The 25,310-nt window shown below is 53.4% G+C and overlaps 1 protein-coding gene across 8 annotated transcripts in view; it reads left to right on the top strand.

The window, feature by feature from the left end:
- Positions 1 to 24,914, top strand: part of RHPN1 (rhophilin Rho GTPase binding protein 1) — a 53,539-nt gene extending 28,625 nt beyond the window's left edge. For 4 of the 8 annotated variants that reach the window (XM_084848594.1, XM_084848591.1, XM_084848597.1 and 1 more), the window contains 9 exons: positions 657 to 823; positions 1,095 to 1,282; positions 1,999 to 2,155; positions 6,863 to 6,982; positions 8,944 to 9,138; positions 10,616 to 10,692; positions 13,091 to 13,237; positions 14,426 to 14,584; positions 16,099 to 24,913. In XM_084848594.1, the coding sequence (XP_084704720.1) occupies positions 657 to 823; positions 1,095 to 1,282; positions 1,999 to 2,155; positions 6,863 to 6,982; positions 8,944 to 9,138; positions 10,616 to 10,692; positions 13,091 to 13,237; positions 14,426 to 14,584; positions 16,099 to 16,299 (1,411 nt within the window). In that variant the 3' untranslated portion in view covers positions 16,300 to 24,913. Of the gene's footprint in view, positions 1 to 656; positions 824 to 1,094; positions 1,283 to 1,998; positions 2,156 to 6,862; positions 6,983 to 8,943; positions 9,139 to 10,615; positions 10,693 to 13,090; positions 13,238 to 14,037; positions 14,585 to 16,098 lie in introns of those variants that run through there. The other 4 variants (XR_014789954.1, XM_084848593.1, XM_084848596.1 and 1 more) reach the window with 4 other exon arrangements.
- The last annotated feature ends 396 nt before the right edge of the window (positions 24,915 to 25,310 follow it).

Below are 25,310 nucleotides of genomic sequence, written 5' to 3'. Positions count from 1 at the left end.
AACAAAAATCCAGATATGGCAGCAAATTGCTCTGGAGTGCTTCAGAGCACTACAGGGTTAAACTAAGCTAAAATGGTCAAATATAGCTTGCAAACAAGCTAAATTTCATTACAGGTGCCATTTTTTCTCACTGTTGGCGAATTCAGGGGCGGCGTGGTGCTTGGCCTTGCTCTAAATGAATCTGTGCAGTTGTAGCACTAAGGGCGCAATCCTGCGCATATTTAGACAGAAAAGAGCCCTACAGCTCCCAGCATTCCCCAGCCAGCCGTAAATGCACCCTGAATGTCTCGGCCCTGTTCCCCCACCCCAGCCCTTGGTGCCCACTGGTAGGTGCAGCAACGTTCCTTCCTCCCCACCTGCCATTTTTCCATGGTGGCACCGGAAAATGACAGCCGACTCCACTACATCAATTGGCACTGATGGCTGCAGAATTTAGGATTTTGCATACACACAGGTCTGTTTTGGCAGATGATTTCTGAGCATAAAGTACAAAAGCAAGTTTGGTTTTGATAGTTAAGAGAGAGTTAACTATATATCCTCTTTTCTCCCAAATCTCTCCCTACTCCCCCGCCCACAACAACCTCCCGTTAAGGTTTGCTGTCGCTTCTGTAATTTTGAGCAGGACTTTTGTTTCTGACCTCTCCCTCCCCTACCAGGTATGACTCTCTAACAGGAGTCCCCTCTCACCAGCGGGCCTTGGCGTTCGAAAAGGGGAGCGTGCTTTTCAATATTGGGGCTCTGCACACCCAGATCGGGGCTCGCCAGGACCGTACCACCTTGCAAGGTGTGGACTGCGCCATTGAAGCTTTCCAGAGGGCGTCTGGTACGTCGACGGTTTCTCACGTTCTTGCGTTTTCGATTTGCCTGCATCTGGAGAGGTGTCTGAAGCTCCCCTTGACATGTGGCAAGCGGGAGAGGCCCATGCTAGGAGCTGCAGGACTGTCGCAGAGCTTCCGGGTGCTGAGCGAGACGGGCGTCCTTGTCACACTTGGCGGTCCTTTGGCCATCGCTGGGGCCCTGCTGTGCACTTAGGGGCATGACTGATCCAGCCCTGCTGGGCCAGTCTCAAGCAAGCAGGTCTGCTCTTTTTGCAGGAGCCTTCAACTACTTGAAGGAGAACTTCTCCAACGCCCCCAGCCTGGACATGAGCACGGCCTCGCTGAACATGCTGGTGCGGCTGATGATTGCCCAGGTGCAGGAATGCGTCTTTGAGAAGGTCCTCCTGTTCCCAGCCCAGAGGGACTTCCTCACCTCTCTACAGCTCGCCCAGGAAGCCGCCCGGGTAGCGCATCCACACGCAGGCGTTTGGGCGGGAGATGGCACTGGACCCGGGGCAGTGGAGGCCAGTGGCACCTATTTCAGTGGGGCAGTGAATCCCCTCTGGGTTTCAGTCAGAACCTGCCAGAACTCTGAAGGAGCTCTCCAAGGTGCTGGTCCCATATGGGGGAGAGGGTCCGGCACTTTAGATAGCTGCTTTAGAGTTCTGACTGGTGCTGACTGGTCCCAATCCAAGCCAGCAGAGTTCACTAGAAGGCCACGCCCCCTTCCCCCCAACCACCCGTTGCGCCTTGGCTTTTGTGTCATTTCCCCGCTTCTGAAAGGCTGAAATGCCTCTCCTGAGGCAAAGTTACCAGCAGTCAGAGTGTTAAGCCAAAAGATGCGGTTATTTTTTTAATTTTCAGCCCTGCCCCTTTTGCCTCCAGCCCCACCCACCACTGGAACGCAGCCCTCCCCGTCCCCCCCGAGAGTTTTGCCAAAATGTAATTGGGCCCCCAAGCTGAAAGCAGTTCCACACTGCGGTGTTGGAGGCAAGGTGGAGGGGCAAGGGGGCAGCCTGCATCGCTGAAGCAAGCCATGGCGTGGGCCTGCTGGTGCCAGGATGTGGAGGTCTTTCCATTTCTTGCCTCCTTCCACACCACCGTTAAGAGGGCAGCTGATGTGGCCTCCCTGGGGGCCATCTGCTGCATCCACACCATCAGCTTGTTCCTGTCTTCCCAGGCGGAAGAGGTTTACTCGTTGGTGTATCAGACCATGACCCAGCCGCATGTGAAGGACTACGTCCCTTTCTCGTGGGCCACCATGGTGCACGTCAAATCCGAGCACTTCAAGGCCCTCTCGCACTACTACGCTGCCATTGCACTTTGCGACTGCCCAGGTGAGTCTCTGGGATCCACCCCGACAGGCGCCAGCAGTTCCCTCTGCCCCTCTCCGCTCTGCTAAATTGCCGTGTCCCCGCCTGTGGCTTCTGCAGAGCATCCACCCAGTGTGTCCTGGCTGGGCAGCTGCCGTCTTCCCCCACCCTGCCACTTTAAATGCATCACGCCTGCCTTGCCAGCGCCTGCCAGCTCCTAGGGTCTTCTGAGTGTGCCTAGTAGAGCCATCTACCCAATGGGAGAGCTTTGAGTTGATTTAACTGCCTGGCTTCTGTCCCGTGGCTGCATTCATTGCTCTATTACATTTGCATACACTCAGTGAGTTGTTGCACCATGTAGCCATAAAGATGCCGTTCTGAAGAGCTGGACCACGGGTGGGGAACCTTTTCAGTCCAGGGGCTGAAGCCCAGCCTGGGAAAGGCCTTGGGAGCGGCGTTCCATCCGTGGGTGGGGCCAAAGGTGGAGTGGGCTGGGCCGAAATGTGATTCTTCCCGATTTTAAGCATGCTCAGAAGCAAGCAGGGACAGCCTCTGCGCACCTACTCAGAAGTAAGCAGGGCCAGCCACAGAAGTAAGCAGGAGTGAATGGAGTGGGCCGGGCCGAAATGTGATTCTTCCCGATTTTAAGCATGCTCAGAAGCAAGCAGGGACAGCCTCTGCGTACCTACTCAGAAGTAAGCAGCGCCAGCCACAGAAGTAAGCAGGAGTGAATGGAGTGGGCCGGGCCGAAATGTGATTCTTCCCGATTTTAAGCATGCTCAGAAGCAAGCAGGGACAGCCTCTGCGTACCTACTCAGAAGTAAGCAGCGCCAGCCACAGAAGTAAGCAGGAGTGAATGGAGTGGGCCAGGCCGAAATGTGATTCTTCCCGATTTTAAGCATGCTCAGAAGCAAGCAGGGACAGCCTCTGCGTACCTACTCAGAAGTAAGCAGCGCCAGCCACAGAAGTAATAGGAGTGAACCACAGAAGTAAGCAGGAGTGAAGCTGCCTTCCCGGGCCCTGTCCACTCTGCCTGGCAGGGGAAAACGCTTATCTCGAAACAGCTGCTGATCGGGGCCTCGGGAAGAAGCTGCTAGGCTGGATGTGGCCCCCTGTGCGCTGTGTCCGGCCCAGAGGCTGGCGGCTCCCATGCTTGATCTGGATGGTTTTGTTTCTTTATAAGAAAATAAGAAGGCAGCTGCAGCTTAGTGGCGGATCATGCGCCCTGCCTGCTTATTATCCCAGAGTCAGTCATCTCCAGTTGGGACAGGGTTTTAGAGAGGGTCGGGACAGCCCTTTGCCACCAGTCAAGGAAGACAGTGCTGGGCCAAATGGATCCATGGTGTGACTCCGTGTAAAGCACTTTCGTACACTAACTTAGTGGTATTGTGTGTGTAATGACTGACTACCGGTACTCTGGAGCGCAAGCAAAGCTCCGTCCTCTAGCTTTCATCCAATTTACGAAGCCGTTGCTCCAGCCATTTTCAGGTCGTTCATCATGTAGCTCAGGGTGGCGTTCTGTTTGTGCCATACAGGGACCCCCCCTGACCCCCCCCAAAAGCTGGTATGTGCTGAGACATCCGAGTCCCGAGGGCCAGTCCGATGCCAGCTCCCTGCCTCTTCTGATCTCAATGGGTTTAGAGCAGCGGCTCCTGCTAAGGTGTTGGTTTTGGAGCAGGGCAGAAGTCGGACCACCAACCATTGCTCAGGGAAGGGGAGAAGCTGGGCAGCTCGTCAGCTGAGCCTGTGCAGCTCTCTGGAGATCAGGAGCCCTCCCTTAATTGCGCAGCCTCTCCTCCTGCTGCGTAGGGCAGCCATAATCCTAAACTTCATCTGAACCTAAGAAAATTACATGAGGCTTTGACCATGAAATGATAATAAATACATACAAAACTGATTCCATCTGGGAGGTGGGGGGTGTCTGTCTGTTTCCATCTCACAAGGGCTCGGTCATGCAGTCCTCCATGTTCAGGGATTGCCAATCTCTCAGACAGGGTGGGTAAAATTTGGACACCATTTGGATAGTGACGTTCTGTGTCTTTTGTTTTTGGATTGCATGCCCCTGTAAAATTTGGTAGGAGAGCCCCAACAAGTTAATTTTCACCTCACTTGAAGTTTAAAGACTCTCCACTCCCTAAGCCTCCATTTCTGCCAGAGTCCCTGTCTCTGAGCCCCCAAGGAAAGGACATAGCTGTTCAGGAGGTCCAAGGAGCTGTGCAGGATTAAAGCCCCTTCGCCAGCCCAGGGGACATTCTGGAGCTTTCTGGCTCCTGACCCCAAGCACTGCCCATAATAAGGCCAAGCTCATCCCACCAATCATAAGGGCTAGAAACTTGCTTTTAAGAAAGATGGAAACTGAGCCTCACAATGCCAGATTCAAATGCAAGATTCTTGTGCAAATGTGTAGAATACATGCAATGCTATAAGAACATAAGAGGAGACCTGCTGGGTCATTATATCTTTTATTCTTGACCTGTTTTGTTGTGCGTATTTTTAAATTGGTTTTACCCTTGTTGTAAGCTGCCCCAAGAACTTTGTTCTAAGGCAGCACAGAAGTATGTGTCAGAGCAGCCGTCCATCTAGTCCGTCCTCCTTTTCCCCACTGTGGCCAGATGCCTCTCTGAGCCCCAGAGCTGTGCCCCTAAGCCTCCATGGTGTCAGGGTGGAAACTGAGCTGATAGAACCCCAGAGCAGTTCTGATTCTGAGGAGGATCAGCAATCCGTGGGAGAGGAGCCAGCTCATCCCTCACAGGCACAGCAGCTGGCAGAGATTCCTCCTGCCGGCATTCCTGAGATAGATCGTGACCCAGGCAGTAACAGAGTGCGGGAGGGGCCTTGCTAGACGCTCGACGCAGACTCAGGGAGCGACGAGCGATGGAGGGTGCGGAAAGGAGGTGTAGCGCCCATTTGGCGCACAAGCAGCGGCGGCCTCCTGTGGACCCAAGGGAAAGAGGGAGGATCTCTCCCTAGCCCGTAAGTTCAGGGTCTGCAAGTGACTCTCCTTCAAACGGGGACCAACTGCCTACCTGGAGCATAGGCTACTCTGCTGCTCCTTGCTTAGTCGCTGGTGATGAGCATCTGAAAGAGTCATTAAGTTGTAAAAGGATTAAAGCCTTGAAAAGAATCCTTTCGTCTGTGTCTTGTGGTGGCTATTGGAGTCTCCTGGAAGAGGCCGCCAGGGCGCTCCTGACACAAAGAAGGGAAGTGGGTGCGCACATGGGAAATGGGTAAGAAGAGGGTTGCAGGAATACTAACACATGCTTTAGCGCTGCGTCATCAGTTGACAGCCTGCAAGTGTGAAACAGCTAGGAATTGTTAATTAGTTAATACTGGGGAGAGCAATCCGTGGCCACTAGACACTGTCTAGAGGGCCGTGAGGTTTTTTGGTTTACTGTCTCTGAGCTTGTAGACAGCGCTCAGAGCCAGGAAACGGCGCGCCCCTCCCCCTCGCAGCCTGCGCGGGGAGAACCGTGGTACTGCCTCTCCATGCTCATAAAATGGAGTGTGGAGAGGGCAAAAGGGGGGTGTCCCCGGGGGCAGGGGGGAGGAGACTGCAGAAACCCCTTTACGTTGCTTCCTGTGGGGTCTCCAGGCCTGTTCTCGCCCCTCTCCAAGGCCCCGGCTAGATGGGCGAAATCGCGCGCCTAGCCAAGAATGCAGGGCAGGGGACTGCGGAGGAGAGGATCTTGGGCTGCTGCACTGAGCAGGGGGTTGGGCTCAATGGCCTTGTAGGCCCCTTCCAACCCCCCTATTCTATGATTCTCTGATCCCCTCTGTGCTCCGCGTGACTTGCATTGGATGGGCGTCAGAGTTCAGAGGCTGACATCTGTCTCGACAGGATTGCTCCCTGAAGCATTTATACCCTGCTCTTCAGTCGGAAAGGGTCCCAGAGCAGCTTACCAATAAAAAGAAGCAAGGCAGTCGCTGCCCTGCAGGCTTGCTGTCTACAAAGGCACTGCACAAAAGGAAAAAGGGTTGGGAAAGGAAAGGAAAGGAAAAGAAGAAAGCACCAGTTCCTGCTGTTAGAACAGTTCTTATAAGGACCGGCGTTGACGGAGATGGGCAGCTCACGGTGTGAAAACAGGCCTCCTCGGGCCTCTGAGAAGTAGCCGCCTGTCCTCGACATGGCTGTAATGCAGCTAGAAGTTACGGATCTTAAATGGTGGGGCCTCAGCCTTCTGGGGCCTGGATGGAATCTGCTGGCGTCTTGTGACTTGCCACTCTGGGTAAAGCTTGGGGAGCCCAGATCAGATGGCCCCACGGCTCTTCCTCCCAGGGGGCTAGTTCCAGTGGCCTCTGTGGGGAGGAGAAGGGCCCGGCCCAGCAGCAAGTGGAGGTGACAGTGCTTTGCGATCCACTGCGTCTTCTCTCCCTGTTACAGAGGAATGGCCACGGACAAGCATTTGCATGGCACCCGGAGTGCCTTTAAACGCTGTTCCTTTCACTGGGGGCAGCTCGCATATTCGGCTGAGCATCGTCAGCTGAGCAGATGCCGAAGCGTGTGGGCTGCAGCCCCAGCGCTACGACCCTGCCCCTTGTCCCTCGCCCATGCACCCCACTGAAGTGAGACGTCGCCCACCCGCAGTGCCCCTCTGGCCCTGTTGCGGCCTCTGCTGCCCTGGGAAGATGTCCGTCCTGCAGGCAGAGGGTGGCTCAGCCTCTCTCCGGTCAATCCGGCGGCCCTCCACCCCTTCTTCCCGAGTCAGCCTCTGCCTGGTCTCTTTCCTGCAGCTGCGTCTGACGCAGACCTCCCCGAGCACGAAAAGGCCTTCCTCCAGTTCCACGTCACCACGCCGGAGGGGCCGGCCCTGCGCCTGCTCTTGCAAGACCAGGAAGAGCGAAGGCGACTGGGTAAGTGGCCCACCGAGGATTCCTCCCGCCTCGTGCCCACTGTCGCCGTCGGCATGGGGTCTTGTAAGTAGCCAGTCTGGGACAGAGAGATTTCGTAGGCTGGAAACAGGATGCTGCCTCTGCGTGTTTTTCAAGGGTTGACAGGGGTGCAGTAGCAGCATTGTGACTCACTGTGCAGATTCATCCCACTGCTGCCATATATCTTCCGCAGGTTTTTGTAGTGCTTTGGGAACCCCTAAACAGTGTTAGACCAGCGAGAATGGCGGGGCAAGAAAGAAGAGGGTGGCCTGCACCAGGGGAAACAGTGCCCCGCCCTCAGGAGCTCTCTTTCAGCTCTCTTAAGCCTGTTTCTGGCCTTGCTCCCTGGGGTGTGTGGAGAAGCTGTTCATTGCTCTGGTCCCCGCACCATGAACCAGAGCATAGTGGGAGGGTTGAGGCCTGTAACTGTCGGCTGTTTAGTGATGTTGGTTAAAGCAGACGAAAGTCAGAAATTAAGCCATATTGAGGGGTCTGTCTCTGGGGACCCAGTCATAGCTTCCTTCCTGTTGGGTTGCTGGAAACAGGATTTTATAATGCAGATCGAGTTTCAGGAAACAGTAACACCGATTTCCAGTAGATTCCCGAAGCACAAACATTCACACCCGCTCCCAGGACAGGCTGTGATATACAAAGAATTCTACCCTGTAATGGTTCCCATTGTATGGACAGATCCATGCTCTTGTAGAATGTAAAGTCACTCCTGAATGCTCATGTCATTTATATTTTGGCTCTGATCCCCCTATTTGGGAGACTATTACCTTCACTGATGTGGCCATTTTTAAGTTCATGTATAAATACTTTTTTTGTCTACTGTCAGAATATGGATTGGAAGCTCCTTGGGACAAGGAGCTGCAGATCATTTTGTTCATGTTGCGCTGCAAAACACTATGGACACCATTGGAACTAAATAAATAAATAAATAACATGCCAGGCTGGAGAAAGTCTAGTGTATTTGCTGCTGTGCTAACTTTTAAATTGTTCAGATGCGGACACTTTCCCATGAGTGCCCCCCCAGGTGACAGTGAGGTGGGAAAGGTAAACCCTTTGCCTTTTCACCACAGGGCATTTTCAGCAGTGGCCCCACTTTTGTGGAATTTGCTCCCCCACCCCAGTTTTGTGTGGCTCCATCATTCAGTTTTTGAAAAAACTGTGGCTGGGTTCAGACAACACAGTAACCCACACTCAAGGGTTGAGTATGGGTTGTTGCTGGAACGTGGGTTGTTGTTGAAATGTGAGTTATTGTGTTGTCTGAACCCAGCTGTGATAACAAACCATAGTTTGTTAGCCATGAACACACAGTTCACAACCCAACAACAAACCAGGTGTTCTCTTCATAGGTTGATCTTGGTTAAACCACAGTTTGTTAGCGTGGCTGGAATCAGACAACGTGATAACCCATGATTGAACAACAACTCACAGTTCAACGACAACCCACACTCAACCCATACTCAACCCTTGAGTGTGGGTTGTGTTTTCTTTCTGAACGTAGTCTTTGAAGGCGTTTCTTATTTCAAGCTTCATGTTATTAATTGCTGGTCTGTGGATTCTTAATACTGTTCATTTTGGAGGCGTTTATGTATATATTTTAAGGACGGTGATTTTATGTTTGTATGATGGTATTCAGTTCTGTGTCCTGTTTGTGCACTGCCTTGTGATGACTTTAAGTCCTGAAAGGTGGTTTAGAAAGCTACTAATAAGTAAATAAAAAAATAGCACATGCCAGTTTTAAATAGAAATGGTTGTGTTGTTATGTGTTTCATGTTGAAGCCACTCCTTCAGTTGATAGCCTAAAGGCCCAACAGGTGTAACAGGTGCTAACCTGATGACCTTTTTAAACAGTAATAAATGAAAACCAAATGTGGCCACTGACGCATCTTTGATTCACTAACTGTTCCATGGAGAATAATAATCTCCTTGTGCAGGAAAGGCTCACCTGAAAAAGGCCATCATGAGACACGAGGAAGCCATGAGGATCCACAGCCTGTGCAAGATCCTGAGGAAGATGGACATCCTCCAGGAAGTCCTCTGTTTCGCCCACAAGCGTTCACTCAGCAAGTACTCCGAGATCGACCACGAAGAAGACTTCTTTGAGACGCCCCATGCCCCTGACATCCATCGTAAGTGAGCAGGGGGCAGGACAGGGTCGAGCCGCTGGGTGCTTCCGTCAAGCACATGCACTTTACAAAGGTATCCATGTTCCCTGCTAGGCGTCTCGGGCTCGGCTAGTGATGGGTGAGCCCCCCCCCCCCCAGCTCACCTCGGATTGGCTTGGAAATAAAGCTGATCTGCGTCCCCGCAGAATCGAGTATTAGCTTATTTCCAAGCCAACCTGAATCCAGCCTGACCCAACCTCATGAGTCCCCAAACCCTCCTTCACAACCCACCCTTGCAGCACCCCAATTAGCAGTCCTCATCCCCCCTTCCGTCCCATTCTTCTAGCCAGTTTGGGGACTTCCCTTCTGTCCCTCTCCCCGGTTTGCTGTGGCTCACTGCCCGAGTGCCACCGCTGTCAGAGAGGCATCCCGGGTGGGAGCGGGGTGGGAGGGGCCTCTTTCTCTAGCTCGGATTAAAATCCGATCCAGAGAAGCATTTGGGGGTCAGAACGCTCACCACATCTTTGACATGCGCATCACAAGACCCTGAGACTTGTATTTCCCAGCTCAGAATTAGGAGTCTCGTTGGCATCTCTAGTCTCAGCAAGGAATGTTTTTTTCCCTGAACTGGCTCTCCCCGGGACGTGCTGAGTGTAGTATTCACTCTACAGAGTAGCTGATCAGAGTTTTAAGGGAATTGGCTCCTTTCCTCCCGGTGTAAGGTTCAGAGCCATTACAGGTCTGTAGGAGAACGAAACCCAGGACTCTGAGCTCATTTTCTAAAAATCAGAATTTCACAGTGGGCAAAGCTGAACTCTGTGACCTATACAGAATATTCAGATTAGGCACCACATTTGCATCATTTGTGCTGCTTGCCTTCATTTTGGGAAGGAGCAGGTCACTGAAAGCTTGCCTTCTGATCACTGGAAACCCTGCTGATGCTGCCTCGTTGGCCTCTGAGCTTTCGTCAGGCATAATTCAGTGTATTGGGCTCTGGTTTACGCACTACTGAAAGATAATAATGGATATTGTGTTGCAGTGTCTGATTTTACCTATTTTGTAATTAATCTGAAATGTTATTACATTGGTATCAGTGAAATGAGTTGTTTTATGACTGTAATGTGGTCCTATTATAATGATGTATTGGTATGCTTTGTTGTTGCATTGCTGTTTTGTTAGCTGCTTTTTGTGGAAAAGCGGCATATAAATTAGATGATGATAATGATGATCCACACACTTTCTCGGGAAGCTTAAGGGCTAGAAACTTGCCCTGAGAAAGCAAGCAAGCTGAGACTATCAAGATGCCAAATTCTGTGCCCAGCATCACGTGCTGTATTTGTGAGGAAGCGTGGATCGCACGCTTGCCGCTCTGACTAGAGTCCGCCTGCAGCACGTAAGGTTCCAGACCCAGAGACTGCACCTGGCCTGGTGCTCCCTTTGTGCAGTGCCCTAAAACGTCGTTTCTAACCCCCAGGTCCTTCCCCTTCCTTCCTTCTTTTAGCGAAAACGCACCAGAGACCAGAAATCAAGTCCCCCAGCTTCTCCAAGGTGAAGGTCACAGACATCTTCCAGAGGCTGGTACGTACAACGGGGCCTGGCTGAGGCCAGACTTTGCGCATGCCGCAAAGCGGTTGGCGGTCATAGAACCGTAGAATGAAAGAGACTCGTAGACCCCATGTCAAGGGCTCCTTGGCGGCCTCTCTCAGTCTAATCCAGTAGCCAAGTCCAGACACAGACAAAGGGATTCCATTCAAAGCTTTATTCCTCTTTTACAACTTAACAACTCTACCGTTTGCAACTAGATCTGAGCAGCACAGTACCTATGCCCTATGTTGGAACAGTTGGTCCCCGTTTGAAAGGGAATTACTGGCAGACCCCTGAACTTAAGGACTAGGGAGAGGCCCTCCCCTTTTCCCTTGGATCCTCTGGGCGCAGCCGTTGTTTGCGTGCCAACTGGGCACTACGCCTCCTTTCTGCGTCCTCCATTTGGCACCGCTCTCTGCATCGGCATCGCGCGTCCATCAAGTCTGCTTCCCGCGCTCTGTCATTCCCTGGACTGCTATCTAAGCTAGGAATGCTGGTGGGAGGAATCTCCATCAGCTGTTGGCCCTGGGAAAGAGGAGCGCGCTCCTCTCCCAGGAGCGACTGCTCTTTCTCAGAATCAGAACTACTCTGGGATTCTATGGGCTCAGTGTCCACCCTGACACCCTGGAGCCCAGCACCCCCACCCTGGCCCCTGCACAGCAAGCTGCCCCCAGTGCAAGCACACACATTTGCTGGCGGCAGACTTGCCCACAGACCTTAGCTTCGTACTTCGGGTGCCTGGGCTTGGGCCCAGGCTCTAGCACCCGCCCTTGGGTCCCTGCTGTGGGGAAAGTGGATAGAAAGAGATTTTCCTCCCTCCCTCATGATACAAGAATACGGGATCACCCAAGGAAACCGACGAGCAGGAGATTCTGGTCCAAGCCCCCACCCCCCGAACCCCAGCATGAGCTGCGGAATCTGCTGCTGCAAGACGCAGTGACAGCTGGGTTGGGTGACTTGAAAGGGGACGTTCATGGAGCAGGGCGAGGATGGTAGCGGCAGCCATGATGCTCAAATGGACCTTCCATTGCCAGTGCCTCCATGGCCTGCTTGTGGGGAAGCGTCCGCTTGCCCGCGTGTGGGAACCAGATACTGCCCAACCTTTCCAAACTTGCCCAGTTCTTGGGGAACATGGGCGGGAGTTGCTGGGGAACATGGGCCAGAGGGTGCTGTTGCACTCATGTCCTGTTTGTGGGTTCCTGATCGACAGCTGGTTGGCCACTGTGAGAACACAATGCTGGACTAGAGGGACCCTTGGGCTGATCCGGAGCCGCTCTGTTCTTACGTTCTGATGACCTGCTGCCCTCCAGATGTGTTGGACTGCCAACTCCCATCATCCCCAGCCAGCACAGCCATTGGACAAATGGCATGGGATGATGGGAGTTGAAGCCCATGACATTTGGAGGGCGTCAGGGTTGGGGGGGCTTTTCTAAACAGCCAACTTAACAGTGGAAAATGAACATGGCGCTAACAAAACCTGGCTGTGCTGGCCGTGGGCTTATGGGCGCGGTGTCCAGCACCCCTGGAGGGCTCCCGGGTGGGCATGGCTGGACTGGATGGACCCTCTTTTGCATTGCATCTGCCTTCAGGGCTCTCCCTGACGTTCCTGTTCTCAGTCTCTGTATTCGAGCACAGCATGAAGGCCCCTTTCCCTCCGCCATGCCAGTGCAGTTCTCTGGGACTCTTGGTTTAGTGTATTCCGGACGCCGAGGTGTTGGAGGGCTCAGGGCCGGCGTCCAGGTTTGGCCTGGCTGGGCACCTGCTGAGGGCCCGCCCCCCGGCAGGGGCCCACTGCCAAGAGCCCCTGGACGCTCCTCTTCACCCTTGCGACCTGCATGTTCCCCTGCCTCTCGCGCTGGCCCAGGCAGCAGTGGGGGGGGGGAGCAGGAGGCACCATGGCCGCCTGGCTCCCTGCCTGGCAAGCAAGCAAGTGGAGGAGGAGCTGGGGACCATGGTGGCGAGAGGGTAGACTTACTGAGGGAGGGGCCATGGGGGGGGTCTACCCGAGGGCACTCAGAAACCTGCAGCCGGCACTGGGAGAGCTTGCCGTTTGCTGGCATCGGAAGCCGCTGGCCAGGGTCCCAGGAAAAGCAGGGTCTTCCCCATCACCTGCCACCTGCTTTTGACTGGAGAGACAGAGGTTGCCCCTGCTCTCTCCTGCATCGAAGCCCCTGAGCTACGACCCCCTGGTTAGGCAGACCAGCCGGGCCGCGGGTGAAGAGACTGTTCCTTTAGATGGAGAGGAATTGGCCCCCATCCGGGCCCCCATCCCAGGATAACCCCATGAGTCCTTTGCTTGACTAGACGGGCAAATGCAGCGTGAGTAGGTCCCACGTGCAAACGGTCCCCGGTCCCCCCCGCCCTCCTGTGATGCACCGCCTGCTTTCCCCAGGGCCCACTGTCGGTTTTCTCTGCCAAGAACAAGCGGCACCCCCCGCGGACAGTTCGCCTGGTCCGAGGAGAGAACGGTTTTGGGTTCACCCTCCGTGGGGATTCCCCAGTCCTCATTGCTGGAGTCATTGCCGGAGGTTGTGCGGCGGTGAGTTGCTGATCTTGCCACTGTTCGTGGGGAAGACTGAAAGGACTCAAAGAGCGGGGGCCTTGTAGGGGGATGGAGTACGGACGCCAGGCGGGAAGGCACGTTCAGGGCTTCCTCGTCCTCAACATGAAGCCCAGCACCCTAACGCCATGTGGTACCAGTTCTTACTCAGATAGATTGATTTCTCGCCCACCTTAACGAAGGGTTGCAGCAATCTTATATTGAAATTGGGGGCCCCGTGTTTCTCTAAGGCAGGCATGGGGAACCTTGGCTCACAGGCCACATACAGCCCACAGAGGTTTCTCATCCAGCCCCCCTGCTGCTTTCCCACGCCCCAGCCCCTCTGCCCAGGCAAAAGGTCTGGTCTCTGAGCTCCAGCTGATCGGAGGCGAGAGCTTTTCCCGGCTGAAAAGCTCTGATCAGCCGCTGGCGCTCCCTTTCTCAGTGCTGAGCAGAGACAAGTCTTCTCTCCGATGATCTTTTCCCTCCTCAGCACTGAGCGAGTCTCCCGTTCTTGGTGCTGATCAGGGAAAATGCCCCCCTCAGTTGATCTGCATGGATCAGCTAAAGTGGGGGTGCTGGGAAGGGTGTGTGAACAAATGATGGGCTGTGCGAGAGTGGAGCAGCCAGCCCCACTTTGGGCTCTGGCCACAGTCGTCATGTGGGCCCCATGAGGTTTCCTGGGTGACAAACTGGCCCTTGGGCCCGACCCCCCACTGTAAGGGCTTCCGGATAAAGGGGAACAGATACCCAGAACCAGGGAACAAAAGAAGTGTAACAGAGACACTTGTTGGCGGTAGGTTCCGAACACACAATGCAAAATTGACGCGGAATTTGCAGTCAGAAGATGTGTTGACCGCTACTGGCTCAGGTAGCTTTAAAAGCGGATCATGCAAAATTCGAGGAGGAAGAGGAGAGGACCACCAGCAGCCATTTTCCACGATAGCTCAGTGGAGCCTCATGTCCAGCGATGGTGTGCCTCTGATTAACAGAGGCTGGGGGACAAACCCTTTTGATTTAGCTTAATTGGCTAATCTGTTGGCAAGCCTATTTTTTTTTATCACTTCTGTTGTACATCCCCCTTGTATTCCTCTTTGCCTGCTCACATTCCTTGTCACCTTGGCAATTCCCGGCTGTGGCGTGCCAGGCTCCCTTCGCCTCAACACGTTTCTGCCTGATGGGTTTTAGGCAGCTGGCCTGAGAGAAGGCGACTACATTGTCTCCATCGATGGCAAGGATTGCAAGTGGTCCAAGCACGCCGAGGTGGTGCAGTTGCTGAAGGTTTCTGGGGACGAGGGAGCAGAGGTCGGCGTGATCACCCTGCAGTTCTCTGAAGGGCAAAGCATGGTAAGGCAACCGCTGGCTGTGGACCAGGGACCCCTCCGGGTTGTGTCTAGGGGCAGAGACAGACAGCCTTCTACGTGGTAGATCTCCGGATGCTTGGACTTCAGCACCCAGAAGCCTCTGCCAGCATGGCCAGTGGTCGGGAATACTGGGAGTTTCTCCAAAACGCCTGGAGGTCTGTCTTCTGCCCATCCCTGGTTTAGAGCATGAGAAGCATTTGTTTGATTCTCTGTGGGATGAACTCGAGAGGCACGACCCAGGGGGAAGCCCCCTGCGCAGGCAGCATTGCCCTATGAATGGGTGTGATCTGCTGCACCTCCTGTTCGTGGCCACTGGCGCTTGCACAGAAGAACTTGCCACTGGATTGTGCCCAGTGACCCGAGGCCCATATTAACTTGATGCTTAAGTGGTTCCAAGTGCTGTGCTGAGACGAAGTCTGCAGCTTGAATAAATCTTGCCAAGCACCTGTTGCAACCCCCCCCAAATTGGCCGCACGAATAATGATTACCTCCTTGCAACGCACAACACGATCCAACTGCTTCTCGTGGCGAGCGTTTTCCCGAGAGAGGGAAGAGGATTGCGCTGTGCATCTTGTTACGGATCGCCTCCTTGAATGAGGCGCTTGCCGTTTTGCAGAGAGTGGACATTTTTGCCCCAGTTCACATGGCCCAAACAGTGGAGTGCCTTTTTGCGGGGGGGGGGGGTGAAAGTTTTCACAAAAAATAAATGGGAAAAAATGGAAAGCGTCCACTGGAAAACCACCCCCCAAAAGAGAGAATGTCCTAAGATACTGGAAAATGTATTTTATTTAAGACTCATACATTTCAGCCCACTGGGGCTGCCTTCAGGGGACGTATCGATAAATTCCTGCGAAATCTCCGATAAGTATATGTTTCCAAAACTCAAAATTGGCAACTGATGAAAACATATACTCATCAGAGTTCTCTTCGGGCATTTTTAAACACATCACCTGCAGGAGGCCCTGGTGGGTGAAATACATGGGCTTAAAATGCAGGTTTTTATGGGGTGGAAAGGTAGGGTATAAAGCAAATAAATAAAGAAATAATATACGTTTTCCAGTATCTTGAGATGTGGCCTTTCCTGTGGTGGTTAACGAAAAGGAGCCCCCACCCACCCATTTTGTCTCACTGCTGACTGGAAGGGACCAGGAAGAGCGAGGCTGTTCAGAAAGGTTGTGGCTGGCCTGATGTGACACCCCCCCCGAGGAAGAGCCCCCAGCTGGCTTTTGACGAGCCTGCCCCGCCTGTTTCCCCTCCCCCCATCCTTGCTGCCTTCTTGGTGGTGACCCCGAGGCTTTGGCAGCTGTTCTTTGACATTTTAGCTATAATCATTTTAATTGCTTCTTTCTGGGGTTGCTGGTTTTTCCTTCCATGGCTTTTCATTCAGCATATTTATTCTTGGCGGTTCTTGGCAGGTGCCAAGTGGTAACCGTCGCAGTCATTTGTGTTCTCCTGCCGCTCCCGTCTCCGGCACTCCTGCCCTCTTTCCTCCTGCAGGGGGACCAGAAGCCCTCGGCCATGTCTCCGGGCGCCAGCAGCCTGCTGAAGAGTAACAAGGAGAACCGCCGGAAGGCCCTGATGCGGAGCAAGGGGGCAGCCACGCTGCTGGCCTGGGGCAAGAGGAGCGAGCGCAGCAAAAGCGGCGGCCCCCGCAGCCTGCCCTTCTCCGCCCTGGTGGACAACGAGCCGGCCTGCTGAGCGCCCCGCCCTCCCGCCCCTGGACCGGCGGGCGTCACAGGCCGGGGCCCCCAGCCAGCCCCTCTCAGCGGTGAGCATGGAAGGCAGCGGCGGATCTCCATGGGTGCCCGCTGAGGTCCGCTTCCCGGGCAAGCAAGTGTCTGGCATCTACACTGAGCCTCCGTGGCCAGGGGCCGTCCACCTCTCCATGTCAGGGGCTGGAGGCAAGCAAGCGGAGGGGGCGGGCGGGCGGTGGCACATGAGTGTCCAGGAGGCATCTGGCTGGCCGCTGTTGGGCACTGGCTAGACGGACTGTCAGTCCAATGCAGCAAACCCCTCCTCACGTTCCGAAAACCACAGGCCTGCTCAGCCGCCCGAGGGGCCGCCTGCGCCAGCGGGTTGAAGGAGTCCCGGGATGCCCTTTGCCATGCTCCCCTGTGCTGCAGCCGCCCCCTGCGCCGTAGCGGTGGCTGAGCGGCCCGCCACAGCACAAGGAGCCCTGGCCGCTTGGGGGTGTGCCAGCAGCAGCATCCTGGCCCTGCCCTTGGGGAAGTGCCGTCTGGCTCTGCTCAGCATGGCATCGCAGTCGCCTCCGGAGCCCTGACGTCTGCTCTGAGTCACCCAGCTTGCGAAGACAGCGTGGATTTCCGCTCACAGCTAGGGGGGGATGGAATAGGGGATACATCGGGGATACATCGCCGCTGGCGGGCCCATCTGGAGGAAGGGGGCGAAGCGAAGCAGCTGTACAGTTTCCCAAGCTTGTTGCAGAAGTAGAAGGGTGAACATGGTTCAGCAGGGAGCAGGTTTAATGTGGCAACTAACAGCGCAATCCTGTGCATGTTTACTCAGAAGCACGTTCCACTGAGCTCAGTGGGACTTACTCCCTAGTAAGTGCGTGCATAGGCTTGCAGCTAAGGGACTGAGCTGAGAATCAGGAAGTCCCCAGTTCAGAGTTTGCTACCATCATCCACCCACAAGCCAGCCTTAAGCCAGCCTCTCTCTCACCCTCAGCACCCACCTGCAGTTTGGGGATAATGATGCTGTGCATACCTTGCAGGGTGGTTGTAAGGAGCACAACAAGAACATGTCCATCAAAGCATCTCGAATGCTCCAGAAAGCGCTGCATCGATGCCGGGTATGATTTTAGGGACAATACAAGGAGCAACTTGCTTTGTTTGACGCGCTTGTCGCCCTACCCACGTTATTCAAAGATCCAGTGTTGGGGGCAGGGGAACGACCCCGGGGAGTTTGAGGGGTTCTTCTTTCTTACGTATTTCCCAGAAAGGTTTGGAAATACCAGAGACAGATGTTTGGGGGCAAAAGGCGACCCGCTATAGAGCAGGGTGAAGAGCAACCAGTCCCTGGGGTTCCCTGTCAACTCTGCAGACATGTTGGCAGCGCAGAGCTGGGGTCTTCTCACGTGGGCTCTGCTGCCGCGGCTTCTCCTGCACAGGCTGGGCTCTTGCCATATTTGGAGGGCAGTAAGAGCTCTCCCTTTGGGATGCCCAGCTCCGTTGCCAGGCGCCAGCCCCTGCAGCTGCCTTGGGAAGAAGCTGCAGCACGTAGGCCAGCTAAAGCCCCCCCTGCAGGCGAGCCCCGAGGGTCTCCGCCCACCAGAGCAGAAGTGCGTGGTCTGCTTTCCCGGGGGGCGCAGCTGCCTATGGAACACAGAGGTTCCACTCAGGGCTGCACTAGACGCAGAGCTCTTTGCTTTCACCTGGGCCTGCCCCAGTTCTGTATAAAGTGGGGCAGGAGGTATTCCCCTGGCTGGGGGATGCTGGAAGTTGTTGTCCGGCACACCCGCAGAGCACCAGGTTGGGGAAAGCTGGCCTGGGTTTGGCCACAATCCCCTCTAGTTCCCCAACAGGCCGTTTCCTGGGGGGAGCTCCGCCTTGTTGAGAAAGCAAAGAAAGGAACCCTTTGCTCCAGCAGGCCGACACCAAGCTTTGCCCAGCGGACCCTGCTGGAAAGGTCAGCGGGGGGACGGCACAGCCCTGTAGAGGACGGTGGGGTGGGCTCCTCCCTCCCTGACACCTGTACGGAACAGAGAGTCATGGAGAGAGTGGCCACGCCAAGCAGGGCGCCAGGGGGCCTAGTTTGGGCATGCTCCCTGCACCCAAGTCAGGAGACACGCTAGCAAACAAGCAAGCCTGAACACCCCTCTTCCACCGTTAGCGGTGGGAGCAGCGAGGCCATGGCGCTGGCTGAGTTTGGCCCGGGGCTGCACTGAGACAGCTCGCTGCAGTGCCTGGAGAAGAGGGAGCTCAGCTGTGTGGGCGACCTCAGCCGGGTGCAAGGGCGTCATGTAGCCCTTGCAAGGCCCAGGTGATCCAGGGGTGCTGTTTCCTGCCCAGGATGGGGCACAGGCAGGCTGAGTTTACATGCTGAGGGCGGGGCCTTTGGATGCTGCCATGCAATGCTCCGAGCGGAGGCGCACACGTGATGCTGCGGAAGACCTGACCTTGTGCCGTCCGGCGGCGCTCTCTTCCCAGCTGCTGGCCAGTGTGCCGCGGCCACGCCCAGCCTGGGGCCCTGACGTTTCCGAGCGCAGAGGTTCCCTGTGGTCCCTTGCCTTTCTGTCTGCAGTTACAGGACCCAATATCCACTGAGCGGGGCAGCTGCGCTGAAACACACAATCAAAATTCTCTGGTCCAGTAACTGTTCTGTCATTGAACGGATGTGGATTTGGAAGACGCTTGCAGATCTCCTAATTTGCCTGCTTGGTTCCTTTGTGTTTCTCGAAGGAGGAGGGGGAGGAGAATCTGGGCCTGTCTTGTGTCTGTCTTCTCTCCTTTGTTGAAGGAGTTCAGGTAGCAAGCGCTGGGGAAGACCGCTTCCTACGCAAGACCCCAGGGAGCTGCTGCTGCCCCTCAGAGCAGTCAGTACTGGGTACGACGGACAACTCGTCTGGTGTAGTCTGATGGAAGCCGCTCTTGCTCTCAGGGCCAAAAGGGGGTGTTAAGGCCAGGGGAGCAAACTCTGTGTTGTGAGAGCAGCCCGTCTTCTGGCCACGTGACTTTGTGGCTCTCTCCGGATGCGAAGTCTCCAAGAAGCGCTCTGGGTTTCAGCTCTCCTCCACGGCAGGACGGGCTCCAGACCTCCACAGGCGCACTCCGGTGCCAGTTCCATCAACTGCCTGGGGCTTGCTCAGGAGGACATCCCAGCTTGTTCTCAGACTCTGACGTGGCTTTGTGCTTGTTACCCGGCGGTCGTGTCCGAGACATGGCCGGCCCAGAAGCCAGCCTAGTCCAGTCCCCTGCCCCAAGGCCGGGCCGTCCAAATCCCCCACACACACAACTTCTGGGCCGCTGTGCTCCACTGCCAGAGCTCAACTGCAAGATGTAGCATTCCTCACGGAGCCAGGGCAGCAGGCTGCTCAACCCAGCGAGCCGAGTGGCGGGCCTCAGCGCAAGGCGGCCCGGAGGCTAGCAGTGCAGTGCTGTGCGTGTCCACTGGGACAGACGCCCCATGGCGTTCAGTGGGACCCGCTCCCGTATACGTGGGCACGGGTTTGCATCATTAGCCGGGCATGTTTTGAACACTGGCCATCAGACCAAGGGCTGAAAGCAAAAGAACATACCTTGGGCGTGTGCAGAATTCTCCCTGGCCCCACGGATCGCACCGCCTGCCTTTGGGGACAGCACATGCAATCCTGCTGGCAGCCGCTTGTCATTTCTGTATCTGTAGCAGTGGAGTTCTGTTTGTTTTAAAAAATTCCTTCGCTGTTCAGATGTGAAAAGTAATTTATAGCTTAATCTAACTTAATGATAATAATAAACCCAACTCTTTTTTTAGCTGGGTATCTTCCACATCAGTTGCTCATTTAGGTAGCCTACCCTGCCATGCAGTTGATCACCCATTGGGGTTTGGGGGGAGATACTGCTTTGTTTGCTAGAATCGTTTGGAAAGCTTTTATCCGAGAACATTTCCCCACATGAGTCAGGGGGCCATGTTTACAGCCAGCCCCTGCAGCCACCCCATGAATGATGGGTTGATATGCAGGAATCGGCAAGCAGAGCTTTTCATGGCAAGGCTGTTCCCATCTGCTAATTGCTGGAGATCAGGCTACTGTTACAGGCTTAGCTACAGGAGCCGGTTGAAATGTTGGCTGCTCTGTCCATGAAGCCACAAAGCACCTTTGATTTCAGTGGTTCTTTCTATAGAATTCTCAGCAGATTTGGTGGTAGAGCTCCTGCTTTGCATGCAGAGGGTCCCGAGTTCACTCCCCAGGTAGAGCTGGAAAAACATCCCTACTCTGAACCCCTGGAAAGCCGCTGCTGCCAGTCAGTGTTTAAGGTACCGGGCTAGATGGCCCAAGGGTCTGACTCAGTATAAGGCTGTTCCCTAGGTTCCTAGAAATGGGAGCTTCCTCAGTTTTCTGTTAAATGTCTTGATTTTGTCATTACTGGGGCTACTGCACCTGCGAGCATTAATGTAATGAGGCAAACCCACACAGGACTGCGTTATGTGGCCATGTATCACAGAATAGTAGGGTTCGAAGGGGCCTACAAGACCATCGAATCCAACCCCCTGCTCAGTGCAGGGATCCAAGTCAGAGCATCCCTGACAGGTGGCTGTCCAGCCTCGTCTTGAATGCCTCCAGTGTGGGAGAGCCCACCACCTCCCTAGGGAATTGGTTCCATTGTCGTATTGCCCTGACAGTCAGGAGGTATTTCTTGATGTTCAGCCGGAATCTGGCTTCCTGTCACTTGAGCCCATGATTCCATGTCCTGCACTCTGGGATGATCGAGAAGAGATGCTGCCCTTCCTCCTTGTGACAACCCTCTCTGTCTGCATCCTTCTTAAAGTGCGGTGCCCAGAACTGGGCACGGTACTCCAGATGAGGCCTAACCAATGCTGAGTAGAGGGGAACTAGCACTTCCTGGGATTTGGAAGCTATGCTTCTGTTAATGCAGCCCAAAATGGCATTGGCCTTGTTTGCAGCCACATCATGTTGTGCTCAGTGGGCATTTGCACCATGACTCACTTGGCCCCTGGTGTTCCTTATGTTTTGTGTGGATTCAACAGTTTATGATTTAAACACAACAAAACACCAGAGATACGATGAAAAGTGTTTCTGCCCCCCATTTTCAATTCATGTTTGGAAGGAGGGGGATCCTTAGGGTTGGGTTTCTTTGGAAACCACAAAAGGCACAAAAGAGCATTTTCTCTGTTTTCTTGCCTCTTATTTAATACTGATAGTATTGCTTGAACCCACGCTCAACTGTAGGACCTGCTTTCAGCACCTGATTTCAGCCTTGGAAAAATGTGATATAGCAATAAAAAGAGTGCCTCAGAGCATGTGTGGAGTGTTTTTTCCTTCTCCACTAATTAACCACGGCCAGCTTCCAAGTACCTGCCATTGGACGGAGTGATGGTGTAGTGTCCCCCAGTCTCAAGGAATGGCCCTGGTGCCGCCTGGCCTAGACCACGAAGCACTCCCAGGACATAAAAACGAAGGTGGCCTGGTCTGGAGGGCTTCAAATCAAAGGAAAACTGGTGACAGGACTGTAAGGGGCGAGAGGTGTGGATTTGGAAGGGGGAGAGGTATCGTAGGCTTTATCTGGAGTCCTGGTGCAACTTGTGGTATATTATCCCAGGAAGGCTTTCAAGGTTGGAACAGTTCTTATGTTAAAAGAAGTATGTAACAGAAAAAGCTGAGGACAATATACTTCTGAAAGGAGAGGGTGCTATAGAGAGGGGAGATCATATTGCCAATTCGGCTGGGGGGGGTGCAGTGGGGGGGGGGAGAAACGTCTGTCCCAGGAAAGTGGCTCCATGGCTTAGGCCTAATGCATGGCCTTGGCATGCTACCCTCCAGTGGGGAAAGGCTGAGTGGAGTGGGAGGGAGAGCGCATGCTGACCTCTCCAAGCCTAAGAAATCTCAGTGAAGCTGCCCTGGATAGCCACCCTGGAAGGCCAGGCCAGCCTTCCTCAGCCTGGTGCCCTCCAGATGTGTTGGACTGCAATTCCCATCATTCCCAGCCTGCATTCTGGTATCTGGAGAGTGCTAGGGTGGGGAAAGCTGGTCTGATTCAGCACAAGGCAGCTTCACTGGTTTGGATGCCCCGACCTCAAGAATCACACACAAGGGCCCCTGGGAGGTCCATATTCATCTTTTATTCACACAACATGGAGTTGCATCTACATTTCCATGCTTCATAATTACAAGAGTTAGTCAGACAACGTTACACAGTAGGTTGCCCCTCTACATGGCCCCAGAGGCCCACAGCCTCCTGAAAACGGCCCATCTCCATCCAGCTGTGACTACGAGTGACCAAACACCTGGCCTTGCTTGCCCAGTACCCAAGGTGATTGTCCAAGGAAAACGTCCAGGAATTGGGCAGGGATCTGATTTTTAAACAGGTGAGGAAGGGAAGGGAAACAACATGGAATCACTCGCCCCATCCTGGCCGTAAGGCCAACTGGTGTTCAATAAATCTCAGTCCAGTAGTTTAACATAACGCCCTTGTTTTGCATGCACGCACACACCCCGCCCCATAACTCGAAAGAAAAAAAAAAAGTTCCATGAGTTGGATCCACGTTCAGTCATACTTAGGGCAGCAACACTGAAATCAAGTCCCAAGTAAACTCGGTCCCATTGACTTCAGTGGGTCTACGCTCAAGTACACTGGATATGGGTGGGGCAATTCTTTATGTTGGTTGTTCATATTGACCTTCGTCGGGAATAAGTTTTCAGCTCTGCTCCTACACTACTGTTTGAAAAAGTGGGTGTTCCAGCTGAACTTGCAGGGAAAAGATGACAAATGGAAGGCTTGGGGCAAACAGGCTCTCCCTCAACCCAGATTATCCAATGGCGGGCTTTCAACCATAGCTACTGTCTTCGGCACAAGCTAGTAGAGAGTCATTTTGCACAACTGGTTTTTCCGTGCTTTGAGCCTTCTTGGGAATACCCTGCCACATGTTTGAATGGGTTTACGGCAATTATAACATTGTCATCCTCTCGATGCAGGGCGTATTGGCATCACGGTCAGGGTGCATGGTGGGCTGTGGGGAAAACCTGCATGTGTGAGTGCCCAGTCCATGTTGAGCCGCTTGGTGGGAAGTGGGAGCTGGCATATGCTAGGTTTTCCCACAGCCTATTGTGTGAATAGGCTGTGAAACATTTGAATGTTTATCCTAGGAGGTGGTGAGCTGCACAGTCTCAACACACATTGGGCCAACGTTGGTCATCTTGCCAAGAAAGCCGACACGAAGCGTCTCCCACAGCTGTATTAAGACATTTCTTTGCATTAGACCTTAGCACAAGAATTGGGTCTGTTGTCCAACAGGGAGTCATCTGCCCCCCCAAAATGTGTGTGTTTAGGGTTTTTAAGGGTTCATATGCCATAAATATATCTCAAGTCCAATGATAGTTTGAGGAAACTCAATTAAGCCCACAGTTCCTGGAACTGAAGCAACATGTACAAAATTGACCCTCGGAACACAACAGGCATGGAGTGCTCTTTTGTGGGCGACAGTTCTGGCTTAAACTCCACATTTTGTGATTAAAGAACCAGCCCACCACAACAAATCAGTTTAATTGCTCTCAGAGAATCTATGTGTGACTACAAATATATGTTAATAGAATACCAGTCCTAGACTCCAAGAAAGGGTCCTTTTTCCCAGTGCAAAGTAGGTTAGATGGAAAGCCCTGAAGCCCAAAATTATTATTTCTTTTATTAAGAGGCAGCGCTCCATACTCAATGGTTACATCCCCTCCATCAATTCTTGGACCATTTCTGTTGTTCATGACCCTACAGAGCAGTTAGTGGTTAATCCCAGGGAGGTTATAAAGAAGTTGAATTTGTGTGCGTGCTGTTGAAGGGAGTGGCTAAAAGGAAATTATTATTATTAGACAGTTAAGTTGGGGTGCTGCTGGTGGATTGGGGAGTGCGAAGGAGGTGGAGAAGTGAGCCAAGCAACCCTGGTGAGAAACTGATCCAATTAATTGGATATCTGAAAGGGATGGAGCTCAAACAAAAGTATAGTTTCATTCGCTTTGGCTAAATTGCCAATTGATTAAAAAATCACCTTCAAAAAGATGACTTCCGACATGGAGGCACAGCTATCTAAAACATGGGCCATGTTGAAATCAGTTAATGGTGCAATCCTATACATGTCTGCTCAGAAATTAGTCCCATTGAGTACGACAGCACTTGGCAAGTGGGCATAGGATTGCAACCTAGGTGATCATACGAACTTCATTTGGCTCAGAAGGGAGCCAAATGAAGGCGTTAAAGTTCTCTGTTGAATGGAGCAGGCTAACAAGCACTGCAATTCCTTGCCTGTCTACTCAGAAGAAAGCCCCACTGAGTTCAACTGGACTTTCTCCCGGGAAAATGTGCATAGGAGTGCAGCCTAAATTTGTAATGCTTTTACAATCATTATGTAAATCTCTAGAAAATATTGGATTGTTAACTTACTTTGCATGTGGGGCTGCTCCATTTGAAGTCATGTCTTTTATGACCTAAATTTCCTGTGCCCTTGTTAATCTGCATTTGTGATTTTGAATATGTGAAAATTTCGTAAAAAAAGAAACTCCCCCCCCCGCCTCTCACCCAGCCACAGGATTGGTGGGGGAGGGGCCATCTTTTTTAATAAATAAGAACGGTACTACAAAAGTAAATACACTTGTACACAAAGAAATGGGAAGAAGTTTTCAACCGGTGTTAAAATCAAGCCACCAATAATGTACAAAGGTGGTGTTGGGGAGGCTGCATTTAAAATTGGGAACCAAGGGAATTGGTTCCAAGGATCCAGGTGGACTTAAAGGTGTTTTACTTTCTCTTTCGCTACGTAAAAAATGTGTGCACCTTTTGAGTCTGAAATACAACAGGAGCCCCTCTGATGGAAACGTTGCAATGGTGTTTCACAAAGGCCCTCGCTTGCGCACCAGTGAAGTCACAAGCAAAGATGCTCCCTCCCACCAGAATCATCTCTGTTGTGTTTTGGCCCATCTCCATAGACCAGGCCTGAGGAACCTCTTTCGGGCTGAAGCTGCATTCGGGGGGGGGGGGGGCAAAGGCAGG

The sequence above is a fragment of the Heloderma suspectum genome, chromosome 4 (assembly GCF_057233095.1).
Source record: "Heloderma suspectum isolate Gila_16-S chromosome 4, 16-S_ref, whole genome shotgun sequence".
Lineage (NCBI taxonomy): Eukaryota > Metazoa > Chordata > Lepidosauria > Squamata > Helodermatidae > Heloderma > Heloderma suspectum.
This window is presented reverse-complemented; position numbering and strand designations above follow the sequence as displayed.